Source organism: Phoca vitulina, unplaced genomic scaffold (genome assembly GCF_004348235.1).
Source record: "Phoca vitulina isolate PV1807 unplaced genomic scaffold, GSC_HSeal_1.0 scaffold5, whole genome shotgun sequence".
Lineage (NCBI taxonomy): Eukaryota > Metazoa > Chordata > Mammalia > Carnivora > Phocidae > Phoca > Phoca vitulina.
Genome location: NW_022589708.1, coordinates 11618234 through 11634227, shown reverse-complemented (window position 1 = coordinate 11634227; position 15994 = coordinate 11618234). Strand labels below are relative to the sequence as shown.

At 36.0% G+C, this 15994-nt stretch overlaps 1 protein-coding gene across 1 annotated transcript in view; it reads left to right on the top strand.

The window, feature by feature from the left end:
• Positions 1-15147, top strand: part of TM9SF2 (transmembrane 9 superfamily member 2) — a 58014-nt gene extending 42867 nt beyond the window's left edge. The window contains exons 12-17 of the mRNA XM_032402690.1: positions 945-1002; positions 4680-4839; positions 5995-6146; positions 7331-7442; positions 10669-10840; positions 14456-15147. Coding sequence (XP_032258581.1) covers positions 945-1002; positions 4680-4839; positions 5995-6146; positions 7331-7442; positions 10669-10840; positions 14456-14523 — 722 coding nt within the window. The 3' untranslated portion in view covers positions 14524-15147. The remainder of the gene's footprint in view (positions 1-944; positions 1003-4679; positions 4840-5994; positions 6147-7330; positions 7443-10668; positions 10841-14455) is intronic.
• The last annotated feature ends 847 nt before the right edge of the window (positions 15148-15994 follow it).

Below are 15994 nucleotides of genomic sequence, written 5' to 3'. Positions count from 1 at the left end.
ATACTTCATTTTATGGAATATTTATGTTTCAATACATATTGTTTGACTTTTGATTGGAATTGTGTTAAACCCAGAATTAATACTTTCACAATAGTCTCTTTATCAGTAATGCTGTGAATTCAAATCATATACATATAATTTGTCATTTTGTTGTAGGGCAAGTGGTACTTAAACTTGGCTTATAAACGATTAAAACTTTTTTAAAAAATCAAAGCTGTTCTCACATCTCAGCCAGTTTTATCTCCAACTTTTAAACTGGAAGCAGGGAGTACTTTCATTTTTTACTCTATATATTTAAAAAAAATTTTTTTTTAGTGGGGAAAAGAAATTAGGGTGAAAGGAGATTAACAAGTTCATAAGCAAATTCTGTGAAGTGGCCAAAACCCTTTCACTCTTCTTAGTCACCTAATCTGACACACTGATCTCCCCATCCCCACTTAAACCCCCTACCAGAAACTGCAATGCCAGAGGAATCCTAAAGATTTAGACCTGCTGTGGAAATTTAAATGTGTTGCACTTTAGGCTTGAGGGTTCCTAGTTTTATAACAAATTCTGAAACTGGCTACAAGGTAAAGGAGAATCCCCAGTATGCCCTTTCTCTACCCAGTCCCATGGATTCAAACTGGCCTAGAGCTTAAGGGTTTGTTTCATTTTGAAATAAAAAAAAATTAGAAAAGAAGTAGTCTTGATGACCTTCCTTTGATATTAGATTTATTATGCTGAAGGAAACATCTTGAGAGCAGGGCTTATCCAGGGAAGTGCTGTGATGTGCATCTCTGATCTGGATCACTTGTGGAGGGGATTATCATCATTTGCTGGTGTGATTTTCTAGGAGTGGGCACCCAGTGCTGTCTGAAAATTTGTTTAATGCTAGACACATATGGCCATTTGGTTTGCTTTGAAGAGAAGGCTGTGTGTTACCCCACTTTTGTTTTCTTCTACAGCCTTTGGAGGTGAGAAGTGGAAAACAAACGTTTTATTGACATCATTTCTTTGTCCTGGGTAAGTAATAGTAACTTTTCAGTAGTAACTTTCTTACATAGTCATAAAATTTAGTTCCCAAATTTTCGATCTCTTAAGTCTTGAATCTTCTCTGTCTCTAAACCATGTACTCTAGAAAATGAATTTAATTTTTTAAAAAGGGATAAAAAGTGAGTATTTAATAAACATTTGCACAGTGACCGCCACATGCCATATCTGGAAAAAGTCTCTCTCTCTCTTTTTTTTTAAGATTTTATTTTATTTGTCAGAAAGCAAGAGCACAAGAAGGGGGGACAGCAAGCAGAGGGAGAAGCAGGCTCCCCGCTGATCAGGGAGCCTGGTGCAGGACTCGATTCCGGGATGCTGGGATCCTGCCCTGAGCTGAAGGCAGACACTTAACCGGCTGAGCCACCCAGGCATCCCTGGAAAAAGTATCTTTGCACATGAGAAATTGTTACATTCCTTTTCTTAAAAGTCTGTTTCTTAGCCCATGTAAGTTGGTCTGGCCTGTTGTTGTGTAAGGCTGCATTGAAAGCTTTTGACCTAATCGCAAGAAGGGGTTTTCACCTGAACATAGTTTAGGCAAGCAAACATTTTTAGATTTCTATCAAAAATATTGCCGCTTTTAAGCCACCTACGTGTCCATTCATAGATGAATGGGGTAAGGAAGATGTGGTGTGTGTGAATATATATACACATGCAATGGAATATTACTCAGCTATAAAAAAAAAAAAAGAACGAGATCTCACCATTGGTGACAACATGGATGAACCTAGAGGGTATTATGCTAAGTGAAATAAGTGAGACAGAGAAAGACAGATACCATAAGATTTCACTTATATGTGGAATCTAAAAATAAATGAACAGAACAGAAGTAGACTCATAAATACAGAGGACAAATTGGTGGTTGCTGGAGGGGAGGGGGATGGGCAAAATATATGAAGAGGATTAAGAGGTACAAACATCCAGTTGTAAAATAAGCAGCAGAGGTGAAAAGTACAGCATAAGGAACATAGTCAATAATATTGTACTAACATTAAATGGTAACAGATGGTGACTTTATTTACCATGGTGAGAACTGAGCAATGGATAGGCATTGTCAGATCACTGTTGTACACCTGAAACTAATATAACATTGTATGCCAACTATAATTCAAAGATAAAAAATTGTTTTAAAGTATCACCCCTTTATTTAGAGTTTATTCCATTAAGTAGAGTAATATGTAGCAAGCGTTTAAAAAAAAAACAACGATCACATAAAAAAACAAATAACTGTGACCCTTTGGAGGATAGCTTTTGATATCAAGTATCTGACTGGTGTCTGGTCCTAGAAATAGAACCCACTTTCTTCCCAACTCCCAGTTTCGGGTGGACGAGAACCAGCCTCTGAGCAGTAGTCAGCAGCAACAGTGGAAGCCAGAGGGTAAATTTAGAAACCAGGAATTCCATTTGCAGGCCCGAAATGGAAGAGTGACAACAGTTGCGTTGTTTATACATGTTTGGGATAAAGTTCTCTCAGATAATTACCTCCAGTGAAGAATGGCATGCTTCTCAGCCATTCATGTTGTATTCAGATTTTTAGATGCTTTTCTCAAACTGTATCCTTTGTCAACTAAAGAAGTGTCTCTTCTTCCCAGGACAAGTCAGCTGTGATTTCCTTCAGAATCTTGCCTTTCAGACATTCCTCCTAATCTCTGGCATCTTCTCTTTCTCCCTTTCTGTACGTTCTGTTCATGTGTTTCATCTCCTTTCCTACAAATATACTTAGGCCTCCCAAATCCTAAAAAGAGCTTCTTCTCATAAGCATTTTTCCCTCTATCTTATTTCTTTTATGTTCCCAACAAATTGCCTTGAAAAAATATTCTACATTCCTTTTTTCTCAGCATACATTTACAGTGTAAATCCACGTCATCTGTCTGTCTTCCCCATCACTTTAGTGAAAACTTTTCTCAAAGGTTACCAACAACATTCCCATTTCTAAATCTAGAAATCATTTTCTCTGTCTTCACTCTTTCTACATTATTATCTAAGATTGGGGTACTTTCTCCTTGAAACGCCTTTCTTTTTTGGCTTTATAGAAATTATCCTAAGCCAGTTCTTTTATACCTCTGATCAGCACTTCTTTGATTTATCTTCTTCATCCCACCCTTAGAAGTAAGTGTTCACCAGAAGGATGGTGAGGTAATGAGAGAGGGAGAGAGAAGAAAAGAGCATAAGAGTGCACCAAGAACCCAAGGGGGCAGGGAGAATTGGTGTTCACCTAAGAAAAGAAGTACCATTTAATGGGGTACCTGGGTGGCTCAGTCAGTTAAGCGTCTGCCTTTGGCTCAGGGTCCTGGGATTGAGTCCCACATCCTTCTCCCTCTGCCCCTCCCCCTCGGCTCCTGCTCTCCCTCTCCCTCCCTCCCCCAAAAATAAATAAATAAATAAATAAATAAATAAATAAATAAATAATATAAATCTTTAATGAAAAAAGTACCACTTAATGACACGAAATTAATTCATGTAATTTTATGTAAACACCTGCATATAATTATTACAGTAGACACAACAAAATGGCATTTGATATTATTAAACATTGTTTCCATATTTAAAAAGAATTTAATGGAGAAAGAAATGCTTCCTTATATTAATAAAAATCTCTATTTGTGATATAATTTGTATACAGAGAACATCAACAAATTTCAATTATAAAACATAGAGAATTAAGAGAGTTTGGCAGTATGGCTAGGTATCAGCTAATATTCTAAGATCCTGAATACTACCAATAGCAAATTAAATGTTTTAATGGTAGTTGTAGTTGTATGGGAAGAGGACTCTATTTACAGGAGTATTAGCCACAGAAAACCTTCATGCTAGATGTGGCATCACAAACCAGAGGAGGGGAAGTGTTAGATGATGCTGGCAAAATTGTCTAAATGAAGGGAGAAACCCTCTTCCTACCAGTCACACACAATCAGTTCCAGGTGCAGTCTAAATGTAACGGGCATAACGATTAGAAGAAAATATAGAAGAGTGTCATCATGATCCCAGGTTATGAAAGACTTTCTTCTCTTAAAGTACACAAAGGATAAAGGGAAAAATTAATGGCTGATCACATTAAAAACTGTGGGGAATGTAGAAACAATTACAGTATGATTACAGCCATGTTTTTAAAAAGGTACTCATTGAAGAAGGACTGAAGGGAAATTTAGTATACACGTTCACTTGTTTGGGTCCATAAAAAGCTATGAACTGGGAAAACAAGATATTTAACAAGGAATTATTAGTAGCTGGAATACATAAATAACTCACATCTATAATCTGGAAAAAATGTACAACCAAAATGAAAAATGAGCAGTAGATGTAACCAGCAAGTCACAGAAATAATACCTATAAAGCAAACAAGCACAAGATGCTCAGCGGCAGTTGTCAACAGGAAATGCAGATTAAAACAACAAACTTGACAATCCAAAGCATGATAAAATATGTGAAGAGGTAACTTTCATAAACTGCTGGTGGGAGTTTAAGTCAGGCAGAAAAATCTGGAAAGCAATTTGGCAATTTCTAGTGACGTTTTAAATTCATGTACCCCATTATTCAGAAATTTCATTTTCTTTGTATATAACACAGAAATTATAATATTAATTACATATGATTGGTACTGTATCATTTGCTTCTGACTCAAGTTTTACCCAAAAGCCTGTTGTGTCTTTCAGGATTGTATTTGCTGACTTCTTTATAATGAATCTGATTCTCTGGGGAGAAGGATCTTCGGCAGCTATTCCTTTTGGAACATTGGTTGCCATATTGGCTCTTTGGTTCTGCATATCTGTGCCTCTAACATTTATTGGTGCATACTTCGGTTTTAAGAAGAATGTAAGTTTATAGGTGTTAATTTATTCAAATAACTTTCAGCTAAGGAATTTAGCATATGCCACCTTACAAGATAGAAAAGTGTCTTTTAAAAAAGGATATATATCTTTTAAAAAAGGATATATAAATCTTTTTTAAGATTTTATTTATTTATTAGAGAGAGAAGGAGAGACGGTGAGAGAGTACAAGTGGGGAGGAGAGGGGGAAGCGGGCTCCCTGCAGAGCAAGGAGTCTGATGTGGGGCTCGATGCCAGGACCCTGGGATCATGACCTGAGCTGAAGGCAGACACTTAACTGACTGAGCCACCTAGGCGCCCCTAAAATTTTTTTAATTATATAGATAAGTAAGTACTTGAAATTCTGAAAATATGCCTATTAAAAATATAAACACTGAAGAAGGACATGATGGTTTGCTACCTGTACACATATATATGTATATCTGTAAAATAATTTAGTCCACAGAAGTATCATCTCAATGAGAATACCAAGTTTTAAGTTTTTGATGTATCATCACAGAAACTGTAGGAAGTATGTTTTTGCAGTTTTTGCAAGAAAATGAATTTCTACATATGTACCCATTTTTCCCCTCAGCTATGTTTTAGGTACTTTAGGTTTCACTTATTTTTATACTACCATGTCATGTGTTATAAAAGGGAAAACATTATCAGTAGCTTATGGTCATAAAGCTTCATATAGCCATTCATTTTTGCCTTTGTGTTCTTAAGTCTTAGTAGAATTGAGCTATTTTAATAAAGATGACATTGCCCGTCTCCAAATAAAAATACATTGACAATAATTTCAGAACCAGCTGATTTCTTACAAGTATATAATTAAAAGGGAAAACCTTTCCTTTGTCTTAACTATTATTTTTAAGTACGATATTATCTCCTTCTGTGTATTTCTTACTTTATCTAAAGCCATTAGCGGATAGCTGCTGGAAACAGTGGTGGCCTGCTTCAGTAGACAGACTGAATATTGTACTAACAGTGGTTGGGTCATTGCTTCTAAGTGCAGATTTCAGTTTGATGACTTAAGTAGACTTGTATTGCCAATAGTGTCGGCATGGAAGCTGAGAAAAAAGCAGGCAAATAGTCTAAAAATAGAGAAGAATTTTTAAAATAGATTATAATTATGAATGCTTTCTTTATTTTACTGAAGGCCATTGAACACCCAGTTCGAACCAATCAGATTCCACGTCAGATTCCTGAGCAGTCCTTCTACACAAAGCCGTTGCCTGGTATTATCATGGGAGGGATTTTACCCTTTGGCTGCATCTTTATACAGCTTTTCTTCATTCTGAATAGTATCTGGTAAGCTAAGCGTGAAGTCTTCTTATTCCCTTTACCCTTATGTGTAGTATTAGCTTTCTCTTTTTGTTTCTCTTGATGACTGTTTGTATCTTATAAAGGTAAACTGTTCTCCAATAATCAAAAATCTTAAGAGCCAAAAGGTTATTTTATCTTTTCCATGTGAGAAAAGGAATAGTGATAACAGCTATTATTAATTGAGTTCTTATTAATTCTCTTAATTCTCAGACCTCTATGAGGTGGGTATTATCCCCATTTTAGAGAGACAGAGGTGAAGCTTTGGATGTTAAGTAATTTATTTGTGTCACATAGCTCCTGTGTAACAGAAAATTAACCTGTCTCTCCAAACCTCTGTTCTTCAGTAAGTAATCTGTACTGCTTCAGAGAGGAGACACTCTGAGCCCATGTATAAAGGGGATTCGAGCAAGCGTTGGGAGAAGGGTGGTGACCTTCAGAGTTCTTACTAATCCCAGGTTTCCTTCATTCTCTGATTTTATTTGCATGGAGAAGCTCATAGTGCTAATTTTGAGCCGGTCTAGCATTAGGGTGTGTACACGGCAGCGTATCAGCCGGTCTAGCATTAGGGTGTGTACACGGCAGCATATCAGCCGGTCTAGCATTAGGGTGTGTACACGGCAGCATATCAGCCGGTCTAGCATTAGGGTGTGTACACGGCAGTATATCGTCATCACTGGATCACATTGACCTGTTACAGCCCGTACCAGGGTTTGCAGTAGCCTAAAGTCAGAACTGAATCTGAACTTTTTAGCGATTAGAACGTATCTTTCCTTCCCGATTGTTATAGCATTTTCACAGTTCAGCTGTTTCTGTCACAATAACAAACAATATGTACCAAAAGGAACCTTTTTTACTTTGGCTCTGCCTGTCCGTTAATTTTTTATTGAGCTTAACCTGACTCCCCGGTAGACAATTAGACTAAGCATATTTGAATAAGAGTTTCAGGTTCTACTTGAGTGAGAAGGCAGAACCCAATGACATTGCCGTATCCTTTCCTCTCGCTGCCCCACCCCTACTCCCTCACTGTCTACACCTGTGAGAATTGGTTGTCTTTGATTAGTTGGGACAAAAAGCAAACATTTCCCAGTTCAGGGAATGTGAAAAGATTGTGTCATTTACTGTGTCAAAGAGAAAATGTTTATAGTTTCATCTTGACATGTCTGTTACAGGTCCCACCAGATGTATTACATGTTTGGCTTCTTATTTCTGGTGTTCATCATTTTGGTGATCACATGTTCAGAAGCAACTATACTTCTTTGCTATTTCCACCTATGTGCAGAGGTATGTATTAGCAATGTTCACTTAATTTGTAGAAAGTGTTTATAATTTTGGCATAAAGCAACTTTGAATACTATTAATTGAAATAATTTCTGTAAATATGTGTTTATTAAGATAGAAATTGACCTGTATTCCTAAATCAAATGTAGCCCTCTTTAGGAATGGATGAAGATAGTATCTCAGTTCAGTATATTTTTATTTATTTAGAGCTTAAATTTATAAATGTTAATTTTCTGAGAATAGCACATTATGCTGAATTTTCATTTTTGAGTTTTTAAATGTCTAAATTAAAAATTAATATTCTTTATGAAATATAGATATTTCTAAACTGAAAATTTAGTAAACATTTTCAAGTGGAAAAATACATTGAAACATTTCGGCAATTACATTATAATGAATTATATTCATGGCAAAATGATGGCATTCTTATGTAGAATTAATTTTTAGAGGTCTGGGTTGTATTAAATCATTCTTTCATAGTTATTGTCTATACAGGAGGTTAAATCTGACTTTATTAAACTTCAGGTGCTTTTTTTTTTTTAATGTTAAATTCACATAACTTAAAATTAACCATTTCAAAGTGAACAGTTCAGGGCACTTACTACATTCATTTACAGTGTTGTGTAACTACTACCTCTTTCTAGTTCTGAAATACTTTCATCACCCTTAAATAAAACCTCATACCTATTAAGCAGTTATTTCCCATTCTCCTCTCCCTACAAGACCCTGGCAATCACCAGTCTGCTTTCTGTCTAGCGATTTACCTATTCTGGACATTTCATATAAATGGAATCCTACGATATGTGGCCTTTTGTGTCTGGCTTCTTTTACTTTAGCAAAATCTTTTCAAGATTCAGTACTTTGTTCCTTTTTATAGCTGAATAATATTCCATTGTATAGATATATCCCAATTTATTTATCCATTCATCTGTTGATGGAAATTAGGTTTGTTTCCACCTTTTGGCTATTGAGAATAGTGCTGCTATGAACATTCATGTACAAATACTTGTTTGAGTACCAGTTTTCAGTTCTTTGGGGTATATATGTAGGAGTGGAATAGCTGAGTCATATGATAATTCTTTAACTTTTTGCAGAACCACCAAACTGTTTCTCACAGTGGCTGTACCATTTTGTATTCCTACCAGCAATGCACAAGGGTTCTAATTCTCCACATCCTTTTCTACACTTGCTATTTTCCTTTTTTTTTTTTTTTTTTTTTAACTCTAGCCATCCTAGTAGGTGTGAAGTGGTATCTACATATTGTGGTTTTGATTTTCATTTCCCAGTTGAGCATCTTTTTTTGTGCTTGTTGACCATCTGTGTATCTTGTTTGGAGAAATGTCTATTCAGATCTTTTGCCCATTTATGAACTGGGTAGTTCATCTTTTTGTTGAGTTGTAAGAGTTCTGTATATATTCCGAATACTGAATACGAGACCTTTATCAGATCAATTAGAGAATATATTTGCAAATATTTGTATATTGTAGGTTGTATTTTTTACTTGATAATGGCCTTCACGCAAAAGTTTTTAATTTTGATAAAGTCTGATTTATCTATTTTTTTCTTTTATTGCCATATCTAAGAATTCATTGCTAAATCCAAGGCAATGAAAATTTACCTCTATATTTTTTTCTGAGTGTATAGTTTCAGCTTATATATTTGGGTCATTGATCCATTTTGAGTTAATTTTTTGTTATGGTAATTAGTTAGGAATCCACCTCATTCCTTTGCATGTTGGATATTCAGTTTTTCCAGTACCATTTGTTAAGGAGACTATTATTCTTTCTTCACTGAATGGTCTTGTAACCTTGTGGAAAATCCATTGGCCATAGATGTATGGATTTATATCTGGATTCTCAATCAATTCTATTCCAGTGGTATATATACTATCCTTACGCCAGTACCACACTGTTTTGATTACCATAGCTTTGTAGGAAATTCTGGAATTGGGAAGGGTAGGCCCTCTCATTTTGTTCTTTTGTGAAGATTATTTTGGCTACTCAGGACCTTTTGAAATTTCATATGAATTTGGGATCAGCTTTTCCTTTCTTGCAAAAAAGGTGGTTGGAATTCTGATAGGAAATGCATTGAATCTGTGAGATTTTTAGGAGAGTATTGCCATCTTAACAGTATTAAGTCCTCCAGTCCATGAACATGGGATGTCTTTCCATTTATTTCAGTCATCTTCAGTTTTTTTTTTTTACCGATGTTTTGTAGTTTTCAGTATATAAGTCTTTCACGTCCTTGGTTGAATTTGTTCCTAGGTATTTTATTTTTTTGGATGCTGTTGTAAATAGAATTATTTTTTAAATTTCCTTTTCAGATTGTTCCTTGTTAGTATATAAAAACATAGCTGATTTTCATTTCAGTCTTGTACCCTGCAACTTGCTGAATTTATTTGCTATAGTAGTTTCTGTGTGTGGATTCCTTAAGATTTTCTCATTTGTGCTGGTATGCTTTTTAAGTATATTTATTTTTCACATATTCCAAGAGGTAGGAAAGAGTGAAGTATTTTTTTTTAAGATCTCCTGCTAAGCGATAAGCTACTTTATGTAAAAGTAAGAAGAGCTGTTTTAAAAATCGACCTTGTTTAAATTTTGTTAGTAATAACTGAAAATAGATTCAACCAGGCCTTCATAGGATAATCGTCTTCCTAATATAGAGTTGACCAGACTATAAGATAAGTAATATTAATTTTGAACTATGTAAGTAAGCTCTTGTACATTGCTTTTCTTTGGGAAGAGTACATTTTAAAGTACATAAACCGTTTAAGATTTTTCAGGGGCGCCTGGCTGGCTCAGTCGGTTAAGCCTCTGCCTTCAGCTCCAGTCATGATCCCAGGGTCCTGGGATCGAGCCCTGCGTTGGGCTCCCTGCTTGGTGGGGAGCCTGCTTCTCCCTCTCCCTCTGCCTGCCGCTCCCCCTGCTTGTGCTCGCTCGCTCACTCTGTGTCAAATAAGTAAATAAAATTTAAAAAAAAAAAAAAGATTTTCCAACACGATTTTAGCCCATATTTAAGTAGCTCCCCCAAAAGTAAAGGATGGTTCTTAGCATCTTTAGTGAGGAGGGAAATGGGCAAAGTTCAGTAGGGGAAAGAGACTGGAAATGATAGCAAAAATTAGGTTTGGGGGCTCTTTCACTTAGCTGTGTTTGCTTTGTTAACTCTGTTCAGCTACATGTTATCTATTAACTGGAAAGTAATTCCTGTTCTTTTTTTCTTTTCTACCTAGGATTATCATTGGCAGTGGCGTTCATTCCTTACCAGTGGCTTTACTGCAGTTTATTTCTTAATATATGCAATACACTACTTCTTTTCAAAACTGCAGATCACAGGAACAGCAAGTACAATTCTGTACTTTGGCTATACCATGATAATGGTTTTGATCTTCTTTCTTTTTACAGGTAAGAATTAAAATGATTGGTTTTAGTTAACAAGTTTATAGGCAAATTATTTATAAGTATTTTCCTTTTATAAATCCATGAAGGCTTCTGCTACTCAGCACTCCTATATTTAGCCCTCCATGCAGCTAAGCATTATTTGGTCTGCTACGCTGTGAGGTGGATGTCAGTAAACCAAAAGTGAGGGGACTGAACCTAAAGGAAGAAGGCTAGACAGGCTCCATTGTTGTGCTACCAGCCCACGGGTACCTGGACCCACACCTGCCCAAAGTTTTCCCCTGGTAACCTCTTAATGGTACAGTCTTTCTCAAGCTCGTTTCAGAGGTAGGGTAAAAAGCTTCAGCTACCTCATTTTAGGGATAAGTAGAAATTGACGGGGTGAAGTCAAGATGACCTTGAGAAAAATGTCATCAAGAAAACACAATCCGGGGCGCCTGGGTGGCTCAGTCGTTAAGCGTCTTCCTTCGGCTCAGGTCATGATCCCAGGGTCCTGGGATCGAGCCCCACATCGGGCTCCCTGCTCCGAGGGAGGCCTGCTTCTGCCTCTCCCACTCTCCCTGCTTGTGTTCCTTCTCTCGCTGTGTCTCTCTCTGTCAAATAAATAAATAAAATCTTTAAAAAAAAGAAAAGGAAAGAAATCACAATCATAGAACACTCCTTATTCCAGAAGTTTTAAACTACAGGTTTATATCTCCACTTTAAAATCCAAGTACCTAGGTGGGAAACTGTAGTGGTATTTGTTACATATGTGTGTCTTATCTGTTCACTAGATAAAAGTTTTCTGCATCTTAGAGCCCTTAGAGTAGTTGCTTGGTAAACATTTATAGAATAACCAAACTAAAAAAAAAGAAATTGTGGGACCTTTCTTTTTCACAAAAAAAGTGCATCTAAAATTTTATCTTGGATTGTGTTGTATGCTCTGTGAGGAAGTATAGGATCTGAAAAGGAAGAGGGAATTAAAAATAAATTAGAACTGTTCTATTTTTTAGTCATCTGTTAACATTTGAGAGTATTAGGTAGGGTTTGAAATTCCCTGCTGCTGTATCAGCGTAGAATGAACCTCAGGCTCTTACTCTGATTCTGTATTCCAGGTCATTGGTCAGAGAGAGTGGGATAGGTGTATGGGGGAGGGGGGTGTTTATCTTGTGTTAGATAAGATAGGTCCACAGCCATAAATCTTAATTAGTCCACAGCCATAAATCTTAATTAGTAGTCTGTAAAACAGAGGTAGCCTGTAAAACAAGGAATTACTGTTTTTGTGCATCTGTATCTGTGTGTCCGTAAGTGCATATATAGAATAATTTATTCCTTGCCTACACACAAAGTAGTGATCTTAGTGAATGTCTCTTGTTTTTTCCAGGCATGTGATAGAAAGATAGTTTAACCAACACCTAAAACTTTAATGTTCTTGGTTTTTAGTGTCATATTTTATTTATTCAGAGTAAAACTTCATAATCCAAATTTGGGAGCCACCTCAAATTAATCAACCAGTTTAACCAATAACTTTTGGTGTATTTTACTTTATGGGAAAGATTCTCTCTACAGGGGAGTGGTGAGCTCTTTGAGTATCTTGCATGTTTCTAAAGTGGGATGCATCTGTATTTACTTCAATACTCCAAACCACCATGTTATTGAAGTCAGTCTGTTTTACAAAACAAAACAATGCTTCTGTCACATAAGGAAAGATGCCACTTTCATTATGTACATTATATTTATCCCATATTAAAAACAAAATAAAATAGTAAAAGTATTTTGTTAAGAACAAAACCTAAGGTTGCCAAATATGGTGATAAATGTATTTTCTCGTCTTTAAATATCTTATTATCTTGAAGTTCTTGGTAAGCATAAGATTGTTTAAATACATTTATGTTTTCACCATTACTTTTCTAAAATAGCCCCAGCCTCTTCACAAACCTTACTTTTGAATATCCAAAAGGTGTATTTTTATGTCCTCTAAAACACACAGTGACTGGCACATTTTAGGGGCATGTATGATAACATCCCATAATAACAGCCCATAGTCTTGACTTAGAAAATCCCCTTTAATACTTTTTCTTTGTCTTATATTTAAAACAGTAGTGAAAACATTGGAACTTTAAATATAAAGCTTACACAAGGATATGTATATCCCCTTCTGTGTTCTTCAGCACTTAGACTTCTATTCTCAGGGGGTAATTCTGGAAAAATTCCCAGTTTTTAAAAATATGGTAAGCAGTTCACAATTTAGTAAATATTCCTTTGCAAAACAGAGTCTCTGAATTTGTTTAGTAAATCTAAGCGTGGTAAGGTTTAAAATAGCACTGTACTTGAAGTCAGAAAAAGTGAATTTGCATTCTGATCCTGCCTACCAGCCAGCCATGTGGCCATTAGACATTTACTTAACTGATCCTCATTTTTGTCACCTGTCTAGGATTCAAATTTTTTGGAATCTAGACTGATGAAGGTACTTGAAAACCAAAGCATACCTTTTTTCATGAATCATCTCATTTACTCTATTATATAGGGCAGATGAAATTATCTGTTTTATTATATTTTATTTATTTTTTAAAAAGCTTTTATTTATTTGAGAGAGAGAGAGACAGATAAGTGACAGAGATAGAGAGAGAGAGCACAAGCAGGGAGGAGAGGGAGAAGCAGACTCCCGCCGAGCAGGGAGCTCAACGTGGGGCTCGATCCCAGGACCCTGGGATCATGACCTGAGCCAAAGGCAGATGCTTAACCGACTGAGTCACCTAGGCACCCCTATTTTATTTTATTTTAAAGATTTTTTTTTTTTTAAGATTTTATTTATTTGACAGAGACACAGCGAGAGAGGGAACACAAGCAGGGGGAGTAGGAGAGGGAGAAGCAGGCTCCCCGCTGAGCAGGGAACCCTGATGCGGGGCTTGATCCCACGACCCTGAGATCATGACCTGAGCCAAAGACAGACGCTTAACTGAGCCAGCCAGGCGCCCCCAAATTATCTCTGTTTTAATAAGAAATGGGCTTGGAGATTTCAGTTGACTAGTCTGAGGATAATACACACAGTCCTGACAGAGCTGCTCTGTCCTTTGACAGCACGCCACCTCTCATATTCAGTGGGGGTGCATCTTTGTTATTATCCTAATTTATCACTTTTAACACTTTGTAAAAACTTTCTGAGTTTAGTTTTATTGCAGTTCTTTGGAAACTGATAATTCCCAATAACTATACTTAGAAAATATCCCCATTTGATTATTTTATGAATCTGATATTCTGTTTAAGCTATTCATGTCATACCTTGAATTAATTTTAATAGCAGTTTTCCATTTTGTGATAAAATATTCTTAAATAGGAAAGGAAAATTGGTATCCTATTCGTCTTTTAATTTCAGGTTTCTTGCATGTAATAAGGAAAAGAATGTATTATGGAAAGCTTAGGTAATCTTAAAGTATTAAAAGTCTATTTCTGTAAAAAATTTGATTTGAGATAGTTGTATATTTTTCAAAAAAGCTTACGGATCTATGGTATATTCCTGGTAAGTAATAGTTTATAGTTTTGTGGCTTTTTTTTAAAGGAACCAATCATTTTAAGTCTGTGTTTTCGGTAAATTATGAAATTTCCTCTGGAAAGTGTTTATTTTTGTTTTTTCTTTTATAGGAACAATTGGCTTCTTTGCATGCTTTTGGTTTGTTACCAAAATATACAGTGTGGTGAAGGTTGACTGAAGAAGCCAGTGTGTCCAGTTAAAACAGAAATAAATTAAATTCTTCATCAACAAAGACCTGTTTTTGTGACTACCTTGAGTTTTATCAGACTTATTGGCCTAGTAATCCTTCAGAAACAACATAATTCTAAATACACCTCTTCCCGTACACCTGTCACCACAAAATGTGTTTTCAACACTAAAACATTTGTATTGTGATTTGATTAAGTATATATTCAGTTGTTCTCAATGAAGAGCAAATTTAAATATTATGTGCATTTGTAAATACAATAGCTATAAAATTTTCAATACTTTTAATGGCAGAATAGAGGAGGCCATATGAAACAGTACTGATGAAATGCAGGACAGTTCATTGTAAATAGGATTTTCTAGGCTCGGTAGGTGGAAAGAATTATTTTTCTTTGAAGGAAATAACTTTTTATCATGGTAATTTTGAAGGATGATTCATATGATGTGTTTATTGGGGGGATGTGGCTTTTAAAAAAAATCTTGTATTGGTTGTAACTGTTCATATCTTCTTTTCTGTGTTGACTTCATTATTCCCATGGTATTGGCCTTTTAAACTATGTGCCTCTGAGTCTTTCAATTTATAAATTTGTTATCTTAATAAATATTGTAAAAACGTCTTCACTGCATCATTACCTATTGTATATTCAAGGAGAGTCTATAAACAGAAATCTGTTTACTAATGGTATTTTAAAATGGTGTATACTGTTTTATCAGATTTTACTGATTTTTGTTCATGTAACACTTTCTTGGTTGATCTAAATGAAATTCCAGTCTCTTGGGCTTTGTGATAAATCTGAGATTTTCATTATTAGGCAGTAATAGAAATTTTAGTTGTGCACATCTAGCCAGATAAATGATGTAAGTCTAGTAGTTACTGTGGGCCTCACTACATTGCCATTAAGGATTTTATATTTTTGACCTGTTTTTCAAAATACAGTATTTTTTATTTTTTAATAAAAATCTCAATCATTATTATTATTACTATTTTTTAGAGAGAGAGCATGAGCAGGGAGGGAGGACTGAGGAGAGAGGCAGAAGGAGAGGGAGAGAGAGAATTTTAAGAAGGCTTCAGGCCCAGTGGGGAACCTGACGCAGACCCTGAGATCATGGCCTGAGCTGAAATCAAGAGTTAGAATCCCAACCGACTGAGTCATCCAGGTGCCCCATTTTTAGTTTTTTAACTTTTAGTTTTTGTTTATACATTAGCAATGACTAGCAAATCTCCTTCTTTATGATTACATTGTCTTCACTTGGATTTCACAGTTTGATTTCTTAAAAGTTAAGAAATAACTTTCTGGGGTACCTGGGTGGCTCAGTCGGTTAAGCATCTGCCTTCAGCTCAGGTCATGATGCCACAGTCCTGGGATCGAGGCCCCTCCCCTCCCCCACCCCTCAGGCTCCCTGCTTAGCGGGGAGTCTGCTTCTCCCTCTGCCTCTGCCCCTCCCTCCCACTCGTGCTCTCT